The 20,179-nt window shown below is 41.1% G+C and overlaps 1 protein-coding gene and 1 non-coding gene across 4 annotated transcripts in view; both read right to left on the reverse strand.

Annotated features, from left to right (window-relative positions):
* Positions 1-259: 259 nt before the first annotated feature.
* Positions 260-20,179, reverse strand: part of NFKBIZ (NFKB inhibitor zeta) — a 49,588-nt gene continuing 29,668 nt past the window's right edge. Inside the window, exons 1-12 of one of the 3 annotated variants that reach the window (XM_069065309.1) lie at positions 10,622-11,107; positions 7,811-7,950; positions 7,182-7,212; positions 6,967-7,073; positions 5,910-6,685; positions 5,280-5,385; positions 4,679-4,825; positions 4,378-4,441; positions 3,309-3,478; positions 2,598-2,708; positions 2,297-2,464; positions 260-1,788 (exon numbers count right to left, since the gene is read on the reverse strand). In XM_069065309.1, coding sequence (XP_068921410.1) covers positions 1,735-1,788; positions 2,297-2,464; positions 2,598-2,708; positions 3,309-3,478; positions 4,378-4,441; positions 4,679-4,825; positions 5,280-5,385; positions 5,910-6,685; positions 6,967-7,073; positions 7,182-7,212; positions 7,811-7,950; positions 10,622-10,913 — 2,166 coding nt within the window. In that variant the 5' untranslated portion in view covers positions 10,914-11,107 and the 3' untranslated portion in view covers positions 260-1,734. Of the gene's footprint in view, positions 1,789-2,296; positions 2,465-2,597; positions 2,709-3,308; positions 3,479-4,377; positions 4,442-4,678; positions 4,826-5,279; positions 5,386-5,909; positions 6,686-6,966; positions 7,077-7,181; positions 7,213-7,810; positions 7,951-10,621; positions 11,108-20,179 lie in introns of those variants that run through there. The other 2 variants (XM_069065308.1, XM_069065310.1) reach the window with 2 other exon arrangements.
* On the reverse strand, positions 8,109-8,244 carry LOC138144070 (small nucleolar RNA SNORA2/SNORA34 family). The gene has a single exon (XR_011163854.1). It is a non-coding gene; the product is annotated as a small nucleolar RNA SNORA2/SNORA34 family (small nucleolar RNA).

Below are 20,179 nucleotides of genomic sequence, written 5' to 3' on the forward strand. Positions count from 1 at the left end.
CAAGGTCCATCAAGATCTGATCTTGCTGTATCTAAGATGCTTAATATATAAACTTCTAGAGGATGACTATTTGCCATATATGATATTTAGCATCTGACAGTCCTGAGGACGTGGATATAATTGTGACAAGTTAATGTTTCATTTTCTCCAACAATGTCAATGATCTATATTTAAATAACTAATCTAGTAGCAAGTTTTGCTATCCCTCTAAGATTTAATCAAGACAAGGGAAGAAGAAAACACTTAAAAGACAATGGAATAATTGAATTAATAACTTTATTTATATCCACACAAAGTTATTCAAAGTATACTTAACTGTATGCATCACAACTACATTCGTTGACACCAAACGTTTACAATTATTTTTTGTCCACAAGACATACTTGGTCAAACAATGTGATCAAACCAAAAGCTATCTTTTTTTAAAGGGATTTAAGTTAGTCACAAAGATCAGTCATATGTGATGCTTCCCATCATTGAAGAAAACTTTTTTCTTTTAAAGGAATCCAATCCAGTAGAAGGAATTAGTGTGCAAGTGTTAATAGAATATGTTAACAATTAACTGAGAACTAAAAAATAAAATAGAACATTTTTCACTATACAATAAATACAAAACATGACTATACATTATCATTAGTACACTTATTAAGGAGAGAAAAAAATCTGGTTGATTATTTTGATGCTGACTTTTTGCTATTCCTATGAGGTAAGACAAAAACCCTGGAGGAAAGAAATGTTCTCCTCAAGAATATGTAACTCTTTTTTTTTAAGCAATCGGGGTTAAGTAACTTGCTCAAGGTTACACGGCCACTTATTTCTGGGTGTGGTGCTAAGTATCGGAGCCCGGATTCGATCCCCAGGTCATCCTGACACTGGGGGCGGTGCTCTTACTCGCTGAGCCACCTGGCCGCCCCAAGAATATGTAATTCTTACAAGCAAAATTATCAGAAGCTCACTGAATGAGAAAAAAAAATTATCACATTCTAAATGAAGCTTTGTCTTCCTCCAAAGTGCCCCAATTGTTCCATTCAGTTTCTCCACAGAAACTTGGTAGATGGTTCAACTACAAAAGCTTCTTTAGATATGTATCAGTGATAATTAATAAATCATTACTTTAAAAATCTTTAGTCACTTAAAATTTGGGGTAGCCATTTGTCTAGCAGCATATGTACACTGGATCTGGTTTTGAAACAGAAAAAGAGAAAGTATATATACACTCTGCAAATTTGAACCATCTTTGTGTTTGATCATTCATAAGGCTAAACACCCATATAAATGTTACATGCTTAATTGCATGGTACCACATTAGGCAAAATGCAGCCACAATATTTTCAGATTCATTTTTTCTTCTAAATGTTTTGATTCCTCCCAAAATAAATTTTTTGTTTGAATTGCCCACTTTTAAACTGGCACCAAGAAACTAATAAATGCCTCATAAAACAAATAAAAAAAAAATCTTCTCCTACCTAGTCAATTTAACCACTAAAAAATATAAGTCCAAGTGTTTAGATCCCAGGCACCTGGGAATGTAAAATTCCAATGTTAAGAGGAATTAGTTTTTAAAAAATTTTTCTCTTTTAACATAACCCACTATATAATAGTGAACTAAATGCCTTTGTTTCACAGAAACAACTTACATTTGCCATTTACAAAGGCAAATGGTCTATTTACAGATACAACAGGACTGCCTAACTGACAGTGAGTGTTAACTATAGACTTTCAGATCACATGGAGCTAATAAGGTGGTGCTCTCTGCTGAACAGACTTCCCCTTCAAGATACGTCTTATCTGGAAGAAAAAAAATAAGCATCATCAGATTTCTCTCTTTGAGGACACAATGCAACTAAACTGGCATTCCTTCCTCATATGCCTCGTCTGAGATATGAAGATATTCATCTGTCAATTATAAAGGTCTTAAACAGCCCTTTTCTTCATATAACAGGACATTTTCTCTTGCTGTCCCCCATGCCTTGAATGCTCCCCATACTCCACTCCAACTACTGACCTCCCTTGGCTTCCTTTAAGTTCCAACTAAAATCCCACCTTCTACAAGAAGCCTTTCTCAACCCCTCTTAATTCTAGTACTCCTTTAATTAATTACCTAGCTTGCTTTGTATATGTGCTTGCAGGTTGTCTCTCCCCTAGATTATAAGCTCCTTGAGGGCAGGGACTGTCTTTTGCTTTTTTTGTGTGTGTGTGGTTAGCACAGTGCCTGGCACACAGTAGATACTTAAAAATGCTTCTTACATGAGTGAATGAAGGTTCTAAATATATTCCTTCCCCATTTGGTTGTTACCTGTTCTCCAACAGGGCCATCTGGAACCAAATGAACCGGCTGTTCATTCTCTAGGTTCCTCGTACTTGGATCAGCTCCCTTCCTCATCAGCAGACGGACTGCGTCTAACTGGGCCACTCGATACTGCAGGCTGGCAGCCACATGGAGGGCAGTGTTACCATTATAAGCCTGGGGAAGGAGAAATTAAATAATACCAATCCATCAGCAAGAGGGACTTTTCCCCAGAGCCAAAAGTCTTAAGACTTCGATGTCAGGCTCGTTCCTACTTTCGAGCCCTGCTGAGGAAGCTTTAGCAAATCACCTTAGCATTCACAAAAGACAGGCAACTGGGCAGCTCCAAAAAGAGACGAATCAGTTCTAAGTTGGCTTCTTCAGCAGCCAAATGAAGAGCAGTGCGGCCACTTTTACGATCCTAGTCAAGGGAAGAACGGAAAACCATCAACATGAGCCAATTAAAAAAAAAAAACATAAAACAGCAATCCAAAGCAATCCCTTCCTTGAAAAAATACAACCTTCCCTAGTGGATGACAAGGAAAGACTAAATTTCCATCTCAATTTCAAGGGAAAGTGGGATTTTTTTTCTTCCTTTAGATTAAGAATGATCTAATTCAGAACTAAGCAATTTGGGAGCGGAAAGAGAAGACAAAAGTAATGTAAGGTTAAGAGCTAATAAAAAAAATTTTATAAGGTATTTATCAGTAATTAAAGATACTTTACTGTTTCCCCAATTATTACACATCTATTAAATGGAACATTTCATAACACTTTGAGAAAATTCATGAATGAAGCTTTGAGTGTTGTAACTAACTACCTTCTTTTTTCTGTCAGAGACTAAAGGATAGTAGATTTTACAGTGAGAAGAGAACATAATAAGACCATTGAGTTAAGCTTCCCACCCCTAATTTTATAAATGAGGTAACTAAAGTACAAGAGAGGTCAATCAACTTGCCCAGTCCCTGTCCACTTCACTAGACTACCTGTCTCTAATCCCAGGCCCCTTCTATAAATTTACCTTAGCTTCCACAGTGGCTCCCATCTGGATTAGGCATTTGATTGTGTCAACCAGACTCTTGTTCTTCAAGAGAAGGTCTTGGACTTCAGGTGAGTGATGCTGCTGGTTCCTCTGGAGCTCATGAACCACAGCATTATGGGCTACCACTGCACAGTGGAGAGCAGTAAGGCCTAAAGGAAGAAATCACAAAATCTTGAAGCAGCTATTCATCCAACTTCATATCCAAAATGAACATGGCTATTGGGAAAACATATCTGATGCTCAGATACCCACTTAAGAGTCTGGAATCTAAGTGCTCATGGTTTGTTTTTTCATCTCACTACAGTAATTAATGAAATAAGCCTGGGTTTTAAGGGAATACAAAGTGTGACTAGACTCATAGGCTGAAGGAGGGTTGAAGCTAGAAGTGACCTGAAGAGTCATACAGACAAGCCCTGTCATTTTCCAGGTTCAAAATTGAGATGTTCTATAAATTGTTTATAAAATTCAATTTCCATCTGGAAAATAAGAAAGTTCAACTAGATGGCCTTTGAATTCCCTACCAGCTCTACTGTCTGTGATGCCTTCTAATATTTGCAACAGGAAATATGGTTTAAAAAAAAAAAAGGCAACCATTCTGTTGTGGTTCAATCGATTCAGGCACGTCCAACTCTGTGTGACCCCATTTTGGAGGTTTTCTTGGCCATGATACTAGAGTGGTTTGTCATTTCCTTCTCCACTTCATTTTACAGATGAGGAAACTGAGGCAAACAGGTGTAAGCAACTTTGAAGAGTCACACAGCTAGTGATTGTCTGATGCTGGATTTGAACTCATGGAGATGGATTTTTCTGACTCCAAGCCCAGTACTCCATCCACTGCGCCATCTAGCTGCCGTAACCATTCTACTTAAACCCTAACAAATTGCAGTCCTGGTTATTGGACCTGGCAGGCCATGAAAAAGGGATAGTCTAGTTTTCCACTTTCCACATCCTCCATTATATAATATTTAATAAGTGTAAGGCTTGCCTAAGACTGGTTCCATAAGCCCTGGTTAGATTTTAACAAGCAAGGTTGCAATTACCCACTCACCATCATAGTTGGTAGCTTCCAGATCTATAAACTGATTGCTAGAGATGGCCCCCTTCTGAATTGCCTGCAAAAAAATTTTTTTTTAAATAGAAGCAAACATTTAATAATGGACTTTGAAAGGTGGGGGGAAATGTACAAATAAGTATGTGACAAACAGCTTAAGTTAATTCTCTGGGTCAACCAAATGACAAAGTCTAGTCAAGACAAAAAGAGAGCCCCCAGCTGGGAGAGAAGGAACTACGGCAAGTGCTTACACTTCTCCCATTCAGGGAACAGTGCCTAGTCCGGATAGTTTCCTTACCTGAAGGACTTGTGAGTGGCCTTTTTCAGCACAGACATGCAGTGGTGTTCTTCCCCAGCAATCCGTGGTGTTCACCTGGGCCCCCAGGTTGACTAGGTCTTGCACAATGAGATGCTGGTTGGCAGCCACAGCTACTTGAAAGGCACTCTGTGGTCATTCAGAGAGGGGGAAAAAGTCATTGTTTGCTTTTCTCATGCACTTGCTTGAACAGGAAATATGGCTTAAAATAAGAGGCCTCTCCCCATCCCCTAAACCCCCAAAACCCTACTAATGGCTTCTGGGGGGCAGGAATGACTGCATTTTTGTCTTTGTATTTCACACACAGTAGGTGTTTAGCAGATATCTGTTAATTAATATGCAATGTGTTTAAAGACTAGAGAGTGCTAATTTTACTCCTCCACAGCTACTCTTTGACCCAATTTAACTTCAAGATAACTCTTAGCAATTATTCAAAACCTCAGCTAATGTCGTTGTTTGGTCTTGGGCCCATAAGGGTAACTGCTCAGAGACCATGTTCTGCATTTAACCCCAAGGACCTTCTTGCCCACCCAGGAGCCTAAGGTTTTCAGTGTCTATTTCAGACACCTGGCAAGAATCTCACCTGGCCATTGTGTTCTTTAACATCCAACATCTGAAGAGCACTCATCTTCCTTGCAAGAACATAAGAGAGGGCCCTTCGTCCCTGGGCAACTGCAATGTGAAGCAACCTGGAGAACAGGAGGAGAAAATAAATGGAGAATAAATTGCTTTAGGTTTCTCATCTGCCCCTCTATTTTGTAATGGACAGACCTACTCAACTCATCTAAAGCACAGCAAAATGGATGGATGATCCCTTCAGATATTTTATTAATACCTCCATTAAAATAATGGGCTGGGATACCTAGAGTATAAGGTAAAAGAAACAATCCATGGGCCGTCACACACACACACACACACACACACACACTCACTCACTCTCTCTCTCTCTCTGCTTGCTTTTTGCTCTTTAGACAAAGCTTGTGCTGGGCCTTCCAAATATACAATAATTCATAGAACACAACCTATATTTTATTTATTTTAAAATAGGTCATGTGATTTGTAGGGACAGTCATCTCTCTAGTGGCAGTTTTCCTCTAAACTAAGTTTATTGGGAATAGTTAGCTAACTATTGAAGCTAGTGCATTCAAAGGAGCACCTTTATAAACAGTACCAGTGCCCAAATTACATGTGTAAAATAAAAAGCTGTACTCACGTATCACCATCGGCATCTTTGGACAGAAAGTGGTCCTGGGACAGGTTGGCCAGTTTGTTTTCTTCCTGTTCTACCTGCCACTGAAAGAAGGACTTTCCTAACTGTGTGGTGTTCACTGAATTTCCAGTCACGTTCTGGGGTGGCAAGAGAACATTTAAAGGGCTTAAGCCTAGATCCTGTCTGCCCAGGGCATTGCAGGTATTGTTTGGCCCCAGGTTAAAGTTCTGGACATTGATCTCATTTGGCTGCTGCTGTGCACTGGGTGAAGTCTGAACAGGGAGAGCAATATTCTCTGGTTCTCCAGGACCACTTAGGAGAGACGCAAAGCTTTGGGTTGGGCAGAACAGCAGGTCTTGCCCATCAAATAAGTTTGGTTCATAGGTAGGAGACTGAGGTTTTCCAGAATATTGACTACATTCTGGGACTGAAATGTGACTAAAAGGCTGTTGTAAATCCTGGCTCTGTGGAGAAGAAAACTGATATATCTGAGATTGATCCATCATTTGTGAGGAACTGCTGACTTGGAATGGCTGGTATTTCTGTGGTGGAGAGACAATCTGCCCTCCATGGAAATCCTGATATTGCTCCCTGGGGGAGCTCGGATTGATAACCACCGGACTCATCCAGCTAAACTGAACTGTATTCAGGGATATGGGATTGGATTCATTTTTAATATTCATAATGTTTTGAAGCAGATCAGAATTGCTGTTCTGTTTCGATTCATTAATATGAACATCTTCCATGCTATCCACAGGAGTTGGAGTTTGGGGTGGTGTCTGGAAAAAAAGAAAATTACCATATATGAGATTGGCTCTCTTGTTAAAGTACACAGCTAAAAGGTAACTTGTCTGGGCGGCTAGGTGGCGCAGTGAATACAGCACCAGCCCTGACATCAGGAGGACTTGAGTTCAAATCCAGCCTCAGATACTTAACACTTACTAGCTGTGTGACCTTGGGCAAGTCACTTAACCCCAACTGCCCTGCCCTCCCCCTTCCAAAAAGCAAATAAATAAATAAAATGTAACTTGTCTCACAGGTGAAGATGTGAAATGCTTACCAAAAACTGGCTGTGCAATGATGTAGCTGGCCTTTTGCAAGCTGGTCCATCGGAGACAGGATCGGCCCCCTTCCTTTTCCCACTGTTTACCAATACGTTCTTCAACTCTGCTGAGGAAAAGAATGCTGAATGAGTCATTTAAAAATTTCGCTTCAATGCAGTCAAAGTGTTTTACTCTTAAGACCTTTCTAGATCATATTACAAAAATCTCTTACCTGTAAACTGCTCTGTACTCACACTTTGTGCCTACAAGGGGAAAGAAAATCACAATATATAAATAACAGCCCGATTTTGGACTTGGTTTTTTTTAAGTTTCCATGACCAAAACATACATTACATTAGGGCCAACCTGGTAATGAGCCTGTCTGAACTTAGCTCAGACCAAATGGAGGACAGAAGATGTGGTCAGACAAGCTTGCTTTTCACTAGTATGGCCTACAACAACAAGCCAGGGCCATCTCCACAACACAAGGGTCACCCTTTGACGAAAGCTCTTTTAAATATACTCAGGCACTTCTCAGTACAAATTATTAATCCAATGTTTGAATGTGTAAACATCAGTTTCATTAACATTCACTTTCTACTCTTTCTACTCCTTCATAACAACTTCCCCATCCCTCATCTTCATCTTAGACTCAATTCAAGTTTAAAATGAAATGAATATGGTTCAATAGCTTTTGTTTCCAATTTAAAATTTTGCTAACTCACCACATTCCCATTCATCTCAGTACCAGTCCCTCCATTTCCATGAAAATTCCCTCTAACTTCCTACTGGGTGAAACAAGTTAGGAACACACTTCGAGCACAGATTCTATGTCAAAAACCACAACAACCCAGGCATTACCTTGAAACCATCCACAGCTGGAGCAGAAGACTTCTGCTTACTATTTCTTATATGCAACAAGAGTTCCTTCACTGAATTTCTCACACGAACACCTTGAAAGGGGCCTCTCTGTTGCCTTCCACCAGCCATATGGTGTTCACCTGCTCATGAAAAAAAGAAACCATATTTGAGTTTATCCAACTTAAAAAAACACAAATCTAAATAACCTCTAAGGTTATTGCCAAATTACATCCAAGAGGGTACCTAGCCAAAAGATCAATGTATATCACTTCTTTTCTTTTCTTTGTTTCTTTTGGGTAATTGTCTCTTCCAACTGAATTGGCCATTCCCCACTAGGAATTTAGAAAAGCCAACAGACCATGGGGAGACATTCTTCTGGGCTCCTGTTTGAAACCAATAGCTACAGAAAGCCACTGGTCTTGATTCAGGGCCTGCCTACTGATTTATCTTGAAGCCACTGCCTTTAAGCCCCTCTCTGAAAATGTTCCCTGACTTCCCAAGGACTCCAAAGGCAGCAAATACTCACTAGCTATGTTACCCTGGGCAAATTCACTGAACTCCTAAGCCTCAGTTTCCTCATCCATAAAATGGAGACAATAATAGTTGTCCACCTCACAAGGTTCTTGTAAAGATCAAATGAGCATTTATTTACACACATGTATAGTGTGTGTATATGGATTATATATACACACATGCATCCATATACACACACTTTAAGGGGTGTATGTGTACTTTGCAAGCCTCAAAGCTTCATGTAACTGTTAGCTATTATCATTGTTAGCCCCTGACTACACCACCACCATCACACAGCACCCCCAAAAACACACACATAATCTCAAAGCTTTGAGGAAATATAAAAAAATTGTTCTTCCCTTACAAAAAGGGTGGTGACAACCCCAGATCTAAGTTGTCTGAAAAATAGCATATTGTGTCTCTCTGTCTCTCTAATCCTAACTCTCTGTAAAACAGGAATAATAAAGTTTGTTATCCCCTTATCACATAAGCCTGTTATAAGGATTAAGCAATTTTATTAGTTAATACTCCGTGGGTTCTTCAAACAAAGGCTTTATGTTCTCCTAGAGATTAAAAGGTCTGGCATTTCCACCCTACAAGGCAGGCAAAACAGACTTTTTCCAGTGATCTTGATTTACAAAAACATTAGACTTGTGCACTAATATTTTTTTAAACACTTGAGGATTTCCCCTCCAAAAAAAATTTTTCAGAACCATCTGTTGGTCTTCCTAGTAAAAAGGAAATAAGCTGTTGTTTTGGAACTTAAGCCAAAACTTGACAATGTTAGAAACAGAGAAGATGAGTTCAGCGTTCCACTTGTGATCGATTGTGTCATAACCTCTTAGATCTGTAGCTCATTAAATAAACAAGCAAAAAAGCCAGGAAGTGGAACATTTTAGGCACTTGGTTTGAAGAAGGGAGAGGGGAATGGAAGGAAAGAACAGAGAATTCGGAAGTGGGAAAATGGAGTTCATGAAATGGCTTTGTTAAGCTTTGAAATGCCACAAGAGGTTATACACAAAATCTGATACGGAAAGTTGCTGGGACTAAGGCATACCAAGGCATGGCAGTAGCCAAAAATTGGAAGAAGAAATAATTGAAAAAGGAAACTAGTAAAATGACTTGATCCGGACATAGTCAAGAAAAAGACCCTAAATTCCATAACCCAAAGATGCTTATTCCTCCTGTCAGTACTGCACTGAATAATGGAACTGTATTTGAAGACATCCCAATTTGGACATTGGTCTTTCCACATTCCATAGTGAGCCTCAGTTTCCTCATCTGTAAAATGAGGGCACTGGATTAGATAATTTCCAAGATTCTCTCATGATTTAAATACCATGATCCTAAGAGTTGACATTTATTGAGTAGCCACAACAAAAGTAAACTGAACGGCTTTAAAAACAAGACTTCCAAGTGAAAAATTTGACACATTCAAAAAAAAAGATAAAGCCAACCAAAAAATGATAAACCAACCAAAAATTTCAATAGACCCAGGGGGGGGGGGGGGGGGGAGGGGAACCACCCAAAACAAGTTTGTAAGAAACTAGGCAGCAATTTTTAAAAAGGATTACAAATGCCAAGACTGATATGACATCTTTAATTCTCCTAGAATACATAATTGCCACCTCCTCCTGGCTTCTCTCCTCAAAAAAACAAAAACTAGTTTCACTAAGAAAACACAGAGAAAGCTGAACTGGTTTATTATTATGGGTCTGACTGGTAGAGGAAATAGAGATATTCTCTATCTAATTCATAATTAAAAGAAACAGAACTGTTTAAATCACTGTAAGTCACTCTATTACTAAGTAACTTGGTAAGTAAATATCGTCATTCTGGTGATATGAGAACATAATTCTTAAGTGATACCTCAAATTCGTCAAAATTACATCATAAATGTATATGAATCACTGTCTATTACTTAATAATGTTCTTCATAGTTTTCTACATGTTGTACTTAGATGTTTTATGGCAATTTAGAAAAACACAAGACCTTCACAGGCACAAACTACTCCAGTAAAATTTTTGATCCCTGTTCAATTCTCTCATTGCATCACCCAAAAAAATCGAAAATGACAACTCCATGAATTCTGTTAGTTCGGCCTGTCACTTCCACGCTCACTTCCCCAGGCTGTTTCCCCAAGTCGGCTGAGGCTAAAACCATTATTGATCTCTACAGTTGATGCCAAGCACATCCCCCCGACACCCTCTCCGCCTCCCCTGGCTCTCCGGCCACCCATGTCCGCGGACGCCCCGCAGAGAGGGGGTGCCATCCCAAGGTCAGGGGCGCGGGGCTACCTGGCACACGGTCCGCACGGGGGCCCCCTCTGGCCCGGGACTCTCCGGGGGCGCTGCAAGAGGAGGCCGAGGAGACCGAGGAAGAGGAGAAGTCGGAGGAGTCGGAGCCGGGGGAGCCCGGCGTTGAGTGGCCAGAGGACATGAAACTGGCATCGCTCGCCCCCACGGACGCAGACGGGGGAGAACCCCCGTAGAAATAGGCCAGGTTGAGGGGGCTGGTCATGAGGCCGCCCTCGCCGGCCGCGCAGTCGAGCAGGCTTTCCCCTCTGCGGCTGTCCTCCTGCAGGATCATGCTCGCGGGCAGACCACGCGTCGCTCCGGGTGTGTCCCCCCACTAGCCACCCTCCCACGCACTGCCCCCCGCACCAGTGGGACGGCGGACACGGACTCTGGCTGCGCTGGGCGGTCGCTGGGCCAGTTCTCGGAGCAGGACGGGGCACACGCACTCAGAAGGATTAAGCTCAGCTGGGCGCGGCCGACAATTCCCGGGTATATAGGCGGGCGGGGGGCCGGGGAAGTGGGTGAGGGGCAGCCCGCTCGCTCAGACGAGCCTGCCCATTGGGCGGCCGCGGCGGAACGACAGCTCCGCGGCTCCTCCTCCGGATGTACAGCAGGTTTCCAGTAAAATGTACAGGATGAGGCAATGCTCCCCTCCGCCCTCATCCCTCCCTTCCCCCGCCCGGGCCCGCCCCGTCGGGGCCCCGCCCAGCCCGGCTCCTCAGGGACTCGCTCGGTTTCTAGGTCCAAGCCGACCTTGGCTTTGACCTCCACCTGGCTCTGGGAGTCATGCACGCCTCCCCAACCCCCACTCACTCCTGTCTCCCTTTTCCCCAGGCTCCAGATGCTCTCTTCTCCCCGAACCTGGCACGAACTCCCAAAGCGGGAACTGGGCAGGGCAGTTTACAGAAGGGAGGGGTGAGAGCCGCCTGCCAGCCAGCCCGATTGTCCCTCCTGCCGCCCCCGGGCCTGGGAGAGGGGAAGTCAAGTTCACGGAGCAGCCGGCTCCGCTCGGCCTCTCCCCGCGAGTCCGACCTTGCCCTCCGCCCGGCACCTCAGAGCTGTCCAACAATTCCCGGGCACGGTCACCGAGCGCCTGCCCTGCGCTGGGCACTCCGTTTCCCGTGGCCAGGCCCCGAACGTGCTGCTCCCTCCTTCCCTCTGCCTCTTTTACCGATTTCCTCCAAGTCTCAGCTCAAATCCCACCTGCACCAGGACTCATTTTCCCAGGCCCCCCCTGAGCGCTAGGTCCTTCCTCATTGAGAGCCTCCCAAGCTCCCTACCTCCTTATTCTTACCCTGGGCTTGGTTGTTCCTTACTGAGATTATCCACCAACTATTCAATAAATCTTATATTTACCTAGTTATTGACTTTCTGGCTTGCGCATTAGAAAGTGAGTTCCTTGGAAGCAGTGGCTGTTTTTGGACAATGCTCAGCCCTAAGTCTGGCACCCTTCAAGAGAGCTTAATGCTTTTTTTTTTCTTCAAGTGATTGGCATTCACAACGTCCTTACTTTTGAGGAGTTAACTACCTACCAAGACACCTACACAAGTCCATCCAGTATCGGTATAGTGTGACAAAGACAAGGGACACGGCCTGGAGAGAACAGAAAAGACTGTCATGGAGAATATGGCATCTGAACTGGGCCATAGTGAAAAGAAGAGAAAAAAATTTCAGCACCTGGCAGTGAAGAGGTAGAAGAATCCTTGGTCCATTAGAGACAGCCTACAGGAATGCATGGAGGGAAAAGGGGACCCTGTGAGGAGATCAGTAGAAGCTGGCTGTAATGTACAGTGATTAAAGGAAAAAAATAAATCGAAATAAAGTCTGGAAAGACAGGTTGCTGCTTGTTCATGAAGGACCTTCAATGTCAGGATAAAAGTTTGTTTCTGATCCTAGAAGGATCATTGTCTTTTTCATTTTTGTTTTTGTTTTGGGGGTTGGGGGAATGGCATGACCACAATGGTTAGTACAATAGTCAAGGTCAGAGATGCTGAGGGTCTACACTAAGGAGATGGTAGTCTTAATAAAAAAAGAAGAGGAAAGATTTGAAAGATATGAAAATAGAATCAACCTGATTTAGCAGTTGACAAGATGAAGGGAAAAGCAATGGAATAAGCATTTTTATAGCACCATCTATGTGCTAAGCAATTTACAAATATCTCATTTGAGGTGGGGGTGGGGGGAGTAAGATATGGGGGGGTGGAAAAGAAAACTTAAAAGTTTTGATCCTGGATGAACAGGTTAGGGGGAGGGTGAAATGATCAATTAGATTTTGGACTTACTAAACTTAAGGTACCAGAAGAACAACCAGGTACAGTTGCCCAGCAACCATATGAAAATTCAGATTATAAATTCCTAGAGGTAGGGGACAGTTTTCTGATTTGTCTTTATGTCCCCGCTGACCAGCACAGTATCTTGAAAATAGTAGGTACTCAGTAAATGTTTACTGTGTTGGAATGAGAAAGATGGTGGTTGGATGGGAACCATCTTCATAGAAGTGATCAATGAAGTCTTTAGAGCTTATGAGATTATCAAGGGAGAGAGAGGCAGGAAGAAAGACAATTAGATGGAGGGAGAGAGAGACAGAGAGGAAAAAATGAGAATATATAGAGCAGGGATCCTGAACCCCTTTGGCAGTCTGATGAAACCTCTGAGCCCCTTCTCTGAATAATGTTTTAAAATTAGTAACCCAAGTTCCCAAAACCTGTTGGTTTGGGACTTTCTTCTTATTGATAGAGATCAATGCCCAAGCACCTGTGTGGAAAGTAAAGGTATATAAGTAGCAAGAGTGGGAAAGAGAAGAGTGAGTTTCTTCAGTTTCTTTGGGTCTCTTGGTTCTCTTTGGGTTTGTTAGTTGCTCACAGAATCTCTAGCTTCCAGCTTCAAGAGAGTAGATGTACAATGCCAATTCCTACTTCCACCCCACCCTTCATACAGGTACAGGCACTGATTTTCCCTTATTAATGGGCTTTGGGACCTGAATTGTATATTGTATATATAATTATATGTATGTATATATATATATATATACATAATGTATATTGTATATATATAATTCAATATAAACAATAAAATGAATACAATTATAATAACAATTTATTACATTGAAATACTTACCAAATATTTTTTTTTAAGTTCATGGACCCCAGGTTAAGAACCCTCATATAGAGAGATAAAGTCCAAGCCTTATAGAATTTTTGTTTTTAGTTTAGAAAAATAAATAAAGAAGCAGGAAGGAAAGGAGAAAGGAAAGAAGGAATGGAGGAAGGAAGGAAAGGAGAGAGGGAGGAAGGACAAAAAAAGCATTTATTAAATACTTACCAAGTGCCAAGAACTGGGTTAATCACTGGGGATACAATAGCAAAAAGAAAGATAATCTATGTCCTCAAAGAGCTACAATTCTAATGAGCAGAAAACAACATACAAAAGGAGAAGGAGGGAAGGAGCAAGCATTTATTTATCTCCAGCTGTATGCCAGGCATTATGCCAAACACTTCACAAACTGGATAGAAGGGAAATGAAAGTACCATGGGAGGGTATGATTTGGAAGTCCAGAAAATCAGGTGCAAGCCTGGGAGGAGAATGAAGGCCATCAGGCCTAGGCCCTTCCACTAAATGGAGGTTCCAGGAGGAGCTCACCAAAGGGAGAAAAAGGGGAAGGGAGAGATGGGGCAGGTTTTACAGGGTGATGTTCTAGGTTAATCCAGGGAAAGGAGGCCCTAGGATGAGCCTGCAATAGAGGGGGGTATTGTTTTCAAGTCCAGAAAGAAAGGAACAGGACTAGAAAGAGAATGAAATCCTTGTATTTAGAGAGTGGAAAGAGAAAGATAAATCAGCAATGTTGGCAGAGGAGGAGTATGGAGAGCTAGGATAAGGCCTAGGAGAGAACAATTTCACAGAAACCAAGAGGAGGGATAGTATCCAGGAGCAGACCACAGAGTAAAATGTTGGTCAAGACTGAGGCCATCATAATAGCCATTAGGAGGTAATTGAGAGCAGCTTCAATAGAGTGGTGAGTCAGTAACCAGATTGCAAGAGATTGAAGAGTAAGTCAGTGAACAATGACAAAGTGACAGCAAGGAATTGTAAACTAGGAAGCATCCTGAAAAAACAAGTACTGGACTGGTCTGATTAGACATTCCTGGGTTTGAATCCCAGTTCTGAATGATCTAAGTATATTAGCATGAAGAAATCATTTCACCCACCTTAGTTTCCATATCTGTAAAATGAAGATAAAAATGCTTGTCCCACAAATTTCTCAGTTATTGTGAGAAAAACCCACGTCATAGGACTTGGAGCTACAAATGACCCTCATTCAAGCTGTCATTCTGTATAACTTCATGGGAAGTGTCTCTTAAAAGAACAGAAGATAATTTTTATAGAGAAGATATAGGATATTCCAAAAGTCTTAGAGCAATTTCAAGCCTTCAAATCGCACTAAGACTTTTGGGACATTCCTATATTTCCTCATTTCTCATGCCCCTCATCACATTCCTTTCATGACTCCTTCATACCTCCCCACCCCCAATTTTTGTCCACCTTGGCAAAAATCTGAAACAGATACATGCAAAATACATATAGCATTGCATAATTTTACTAAGCTACTATAGTAGACTTCAATATAAATTTCAATAGTATTCATGAAACATATATTTTATATTCATATATTGTTGGAAACAAAACAGAAATTAAAAGCCTAGAAAGAAGCCAGATAAGACATATGGTACTTTAATTTTTAATTGTTTTCCCCATTAACACATTGTATATAATATAATAGGCCAACTCAGTCAGTTAGTATGTAGTGGACATCCGAGAAATAACAAGACAGCAGTGCCAATTACAATTGATAGGAGTGTTTATTAACTTCGGTGACTGCCTCCCTAATAAGGAAGACAGCCCCGAACCTTCTGCAAGATGCATTTTTATAATGTAATATGTTGCTAACAACAAAATATGGTTCCAAGGGGGGGGTACCATTTCTAGTAAAGTCTTGGGTACCTAACAAGAACAGACTTGTATCTGGGCTAACAAGAACAGACTTGTATCTGGGGTATGTTTCTAGCAACACATGTGAAACGTTCCCTCAATATTATGGCCTATTAGGTGGTTTCCAGGGACCCTGGTAGGGGTCCCCTTGTAGCAGGTTTAGGGGGCTTTGGTGTATAATTTCTGGTGGGTACTTCAAGGCTAACCTCTTCCTAAACATGAATTCCATCTTGAATATACTCTATAGGGATCATCTGGCTTCTCCTCAAAGACCTCCAGTGACAGGGAACCTTCTATCTCCCAAGAGGCAGCCCACTCCACTGTTAGGCAGTTCTTATTGTCAGCAATGTTTTCCTTATATTAAATCTAAATTTGTCTCTTTACACTTATCACTCCTAATTCTGCTCTCTGAGACCAAGGACGACATGCCTATTCCTCTTCACATGTGAGATCCCTTTATCTACAGAAAGAAAGCTTCTACATCCCCACGAAATCTTCTCTTTACTCATAGTCAAAAATATTTTTGGTATTCAAAATTAACTTCTCCCCCCCCAAAAAAAAAATAGGTATTCCCCTCCCAAAGTACTAGTTGGCTTATAAAAAAGTAGTGTCTCAAAACTGTGGTATATGTGTAATTAGACAAAAAAAAAGGAGAATGTAATCAAAGAAAACCTCAAATTTTTGTCATAAAAAGACAAATATGCAATAGGAAAAAGAGGTACTTTTGGTTACTCAGAACATTCTAATCAAGGTCTCCTGAGAATTATTTATGAATGTTCATTAATATTGGTTCAGCAAAGAAAAGTGAATTAGAAAATATCTGACATCACAAGTCTGTCATGGTTAGCAAAAGATATTTGTAGCTTATAAAAGCTGACCAAATCATCTGTTTCTTTGCCACTGATAATGGTTATCATTATACCAAACAAGAGACTGAAGAAAATCCTTTGAAGTCATTGGTTGCAAGCTCTTTGCAGCAAAACATGAATGCCAACTGGTGGTCAGAGTTAGTAGTACAGTTTTCTATTACATTTTTCTCATCTAGCTCTTGCTCCAAGAATAGCCTTTGAATATGAATAGCACTTACCATGCTTCATTATACAGCTGAATTAACAATAGGTTGGCCTATATCAGAACATTGCTCTTAGTGTTGTTATTATAAAGTTAAGGGATACATTCCTACTCAGGCATATAAAGGTATATATACAGAGAGTTCTCACTTTACATAAATTTGCATTATACAAATTTGACTTTAAAGAATTCTGAAAGAATGAATGGATCCAAATACTTCAAGATTTTGAAAAGTCCAAAGGCTACTTGAAGATAATATTGTTTGCTATCATCAGATATACAAGGGAAAAAAAGAGAAAGACAAAATTCCAGTCATAGGGGGCAGCCAGAGACAATGCCTAGAGCTGAAAGATGGAGTATCTTGCATGGAGAGGTCAGTGTCACTAGACCGAAGAGTATGTGGGAGGGCGGCATAAGATATTAGAAGGCTTGGGAAGGGCAGAAGGAGGGCAATGATTGCAGGTAATAAAGAGTTTTAAATGCCAAACAGGGGGATTTCTAGTTTATCCTGGAGGTGGCAGGGAGCCACTGGAGTTTATTGAGTAGGGAAGTGACATGATCATATTTTCACTTAAGGAAAATCACTTTGACAGCTGAATGGAGGATAGACTGGAGTGGCGAGACACCTGAAGTGGGAAGACCAACCAGCAGGCTATTGAAATAATCGAGGCATGAGGTGATGAGGACCTGTGCCAGGGTGGTGGCAGTGTCAGAGGGGGCATATGCAAGAGATAAACTCAAAAGGCTATGTTTTAATTAGAAAACATTAATACACTGAACATATATATGAGATGCATGTTAAAAATGAAAATATGTTATGATTAGCCTTAGCCTGATGAGCTAATGCTCAGAGTTCTATTATGGTGTTCCAAATAAAAGAACACACCTACTTGAGGTATGACTAGATTTTTCTATTGCATCTTTCCTGAGATTGTATATGAAACAGTGTAGCAAACTCTTTATACTTCATTTGGGTGCTTCCTGGTCTTTAGTTTACAAAAATGAACATTGGGCATAATAGTGTTCATTGTGTCCAAGAGTCCTGATTTCATCTGTGTGCATGTTTCCTCCACTGATGCAGAGTGTATCCCCCTTCTTGTGCCCCTCCCTGCCCATCCTCCCATGGGAAAACAAGAGAAACTGTGAGGTCGGTGGATAAGGTGCTGGGCTTGGGTCAATAAGCCCCGGCTTCAAATTCTGTCTCCTACACTTACCAGCTGTGTGGACATGAGCCCCCAATTTCCATATCTGTAAAATGGGGATAATATCATCTATTTCACACAGTTATTATGGAGTTCAATGAGATGATATATGGAAAAGCTTTGAAAGCTTTTAGACACTTTATAAATAGCAATTATTACAGTTATGTGACCTCAAGGAAAAACAAGGAACTGATCCTCAGTTTTTTTATCTTTAAGATGGAGATAATAATTACATTAAGTACCTCACAGAGTTGTTTTGAAGGTCAATGAAATGTGTATAAAAGCACTTGGTAGTTGGGAAATGCCATACAAATGTCAACCTTTACTAATATTGTTACCTGTATTAAGAAGATAAAGGTTGGCTTTGTCTTCAGTGTTTATCTTTCCCAAGTTCTCCATTTCCATTGGGTACATGCTCTCGAGCTCATGCACACACACACACACACACACACACACACACACACACACCCCTGGCTGGCCCTCTTCTCATGCTGCTCACTACAGCCTTCCCACCCTGCCAGCACCAGCTGATGTTCAGCAACTCTGTGTGGGTGAGGAGGAAGGCTTAAAGAATGAATGACTCCCTGCAGTCCTTGTGCAAACAAAGCATCGCTTTGCTACTTGGGAGCTCTGTGAAATCCATGCCCATCTTCCTTCCTTACTCATTGCTTCCTGGCCCCATCCTTGACTAAATAGCTACAGCTCTTGGTCTAATGCTCTCTGCACTTTGTTCATGGTGTTCTGTACTCCACTGAATGGACTAGTCCCTGGTCAAAGATCATGACTGAGATTTAGTGAACACTCCCTGCCTTGGGATCATACAGTTATTTTAGAGCCAGAAGGGCCCTTAGAAGGTATAGAGGCCATCCTTCTTATTTGATATATAAAGAAACTAAGGAATGGAAAGATTAGGTGACTAACCTAGAGTCACAGACCTAGAAAGGGTCTGAGAAAGGATTTAAGCTCAGGTCTTTCTGATTCCAAGTCTAATGCTCTATCCATTATACCACCTTATTCCTTCTTTGGTATTTCTTACCCTTCCCTACTCAATCAGACTCAGACTCTAAATGCCCTTTAGATCTTTTTTTTTAATATTCTTTTATTTTTTTGGCTTTTTGGAGGGGGGAAGGTAGGACAATTGAGGTTAAGTGACTTGCCCAAGGTCACATGGCTAGTTTGTGTTTGTGTGTGTTTTAAGAGTCTGAGGATAGATTTGAACTCAGGTCCTCCTGACTCCAGGGACGGTGCTCTATTCCCCGTGCCACCTAGCCACCCCATGCCCTTTAGATCTTTACATTAATATTTGTGCTTCTTCTGTGCCATATTCCTTACATCTCAACTCTATTTTCCTCTTTGTAGTCCCTCCTTACCAATAAGGTGGTGGGAACTGTGCTTTTCCTTCTGGAGCTGCCAGTAAAGGAAGGCTAATTACCTGATAAAATAGCAAAAATCAGCCTAGAGACAACAATAATTAACCCTATAAGCTGTGCTGTGCCTAGCATGGCTGGAGAATGCCAGCCTCCATGGACAACTGTTAAAGAAGAAATTGATTGAATGAAAGTAAGTCTGAAGCTCCACCTCATGCCTATCAGATTGGCAAAGATAACAAAAAGAGAAAATGATAAATGTTAGAGAAGTTATGGGAAGATAGGCATACGGTGTATTATTGGTAGAACTAAAAATTAGTCCAGATATTCTAGAAAGCAATTTAGAACTGTGCTCAAAAAGTCATTCAATTGTGCATATTATTTGACCCAGAAATACCACCCTGGGGCCTATACCCAAAGAAGATTCAAAAGAAGGAGGAAAGAACTGTGCGTACACAAATATTTATAGTAGCTCTTTTTATTGTAGAAGGAATCTTGAAACCAACAAGGTGCCCATCAATTAAGGAAATGGCTGAAGAAATAGTATGTGAATGTAAATGGAACACTTGTTATTCTGTAGGAAAGAATGAAATTAATTGTTCTAAAGGAAACCTGGAAAGCTTTGTATTTATTAATGATGAGTGAAGTAAGCAGAAATAGAACAACTTATACTGTGACATCAGCATTGTGAAGAAAATCAACTTGTAATGTCTTAAGAACTCTGATTAATACTGTGACCAACCACAACTCCAGAGGGCCAATGATAAAGCATGCTACTCAATCCTGACAGAGTGGTGATATTCCCTAAGTGCAGAATGAGATATACATTTTTGGACATGACAAATGTGCAGATTTGTTTTGTTTGGCGAAAGGAAAGAGAGAAAGAAAGAAAGAGAGAGAGAGAGAGAGAGAGAGAGAGAGAGAGAGAGAGA

This window comes from Petaurus breviceps, unplaced genomic scaffold (genome assembly GCF_028583685.1).
Source record: "Petaurus breviceps papuanus isolate PSGF00001 unplaced genomic scaffold, PetGlider_PUasm1.0 90683, whole genome shotgun sequence".
Lineage (NCBI taxonomy): Eukaryota > Metazoa > Chordata > Mammalia > Diprotodontia > Petauridae > Petaurus > Petaurus breviceps.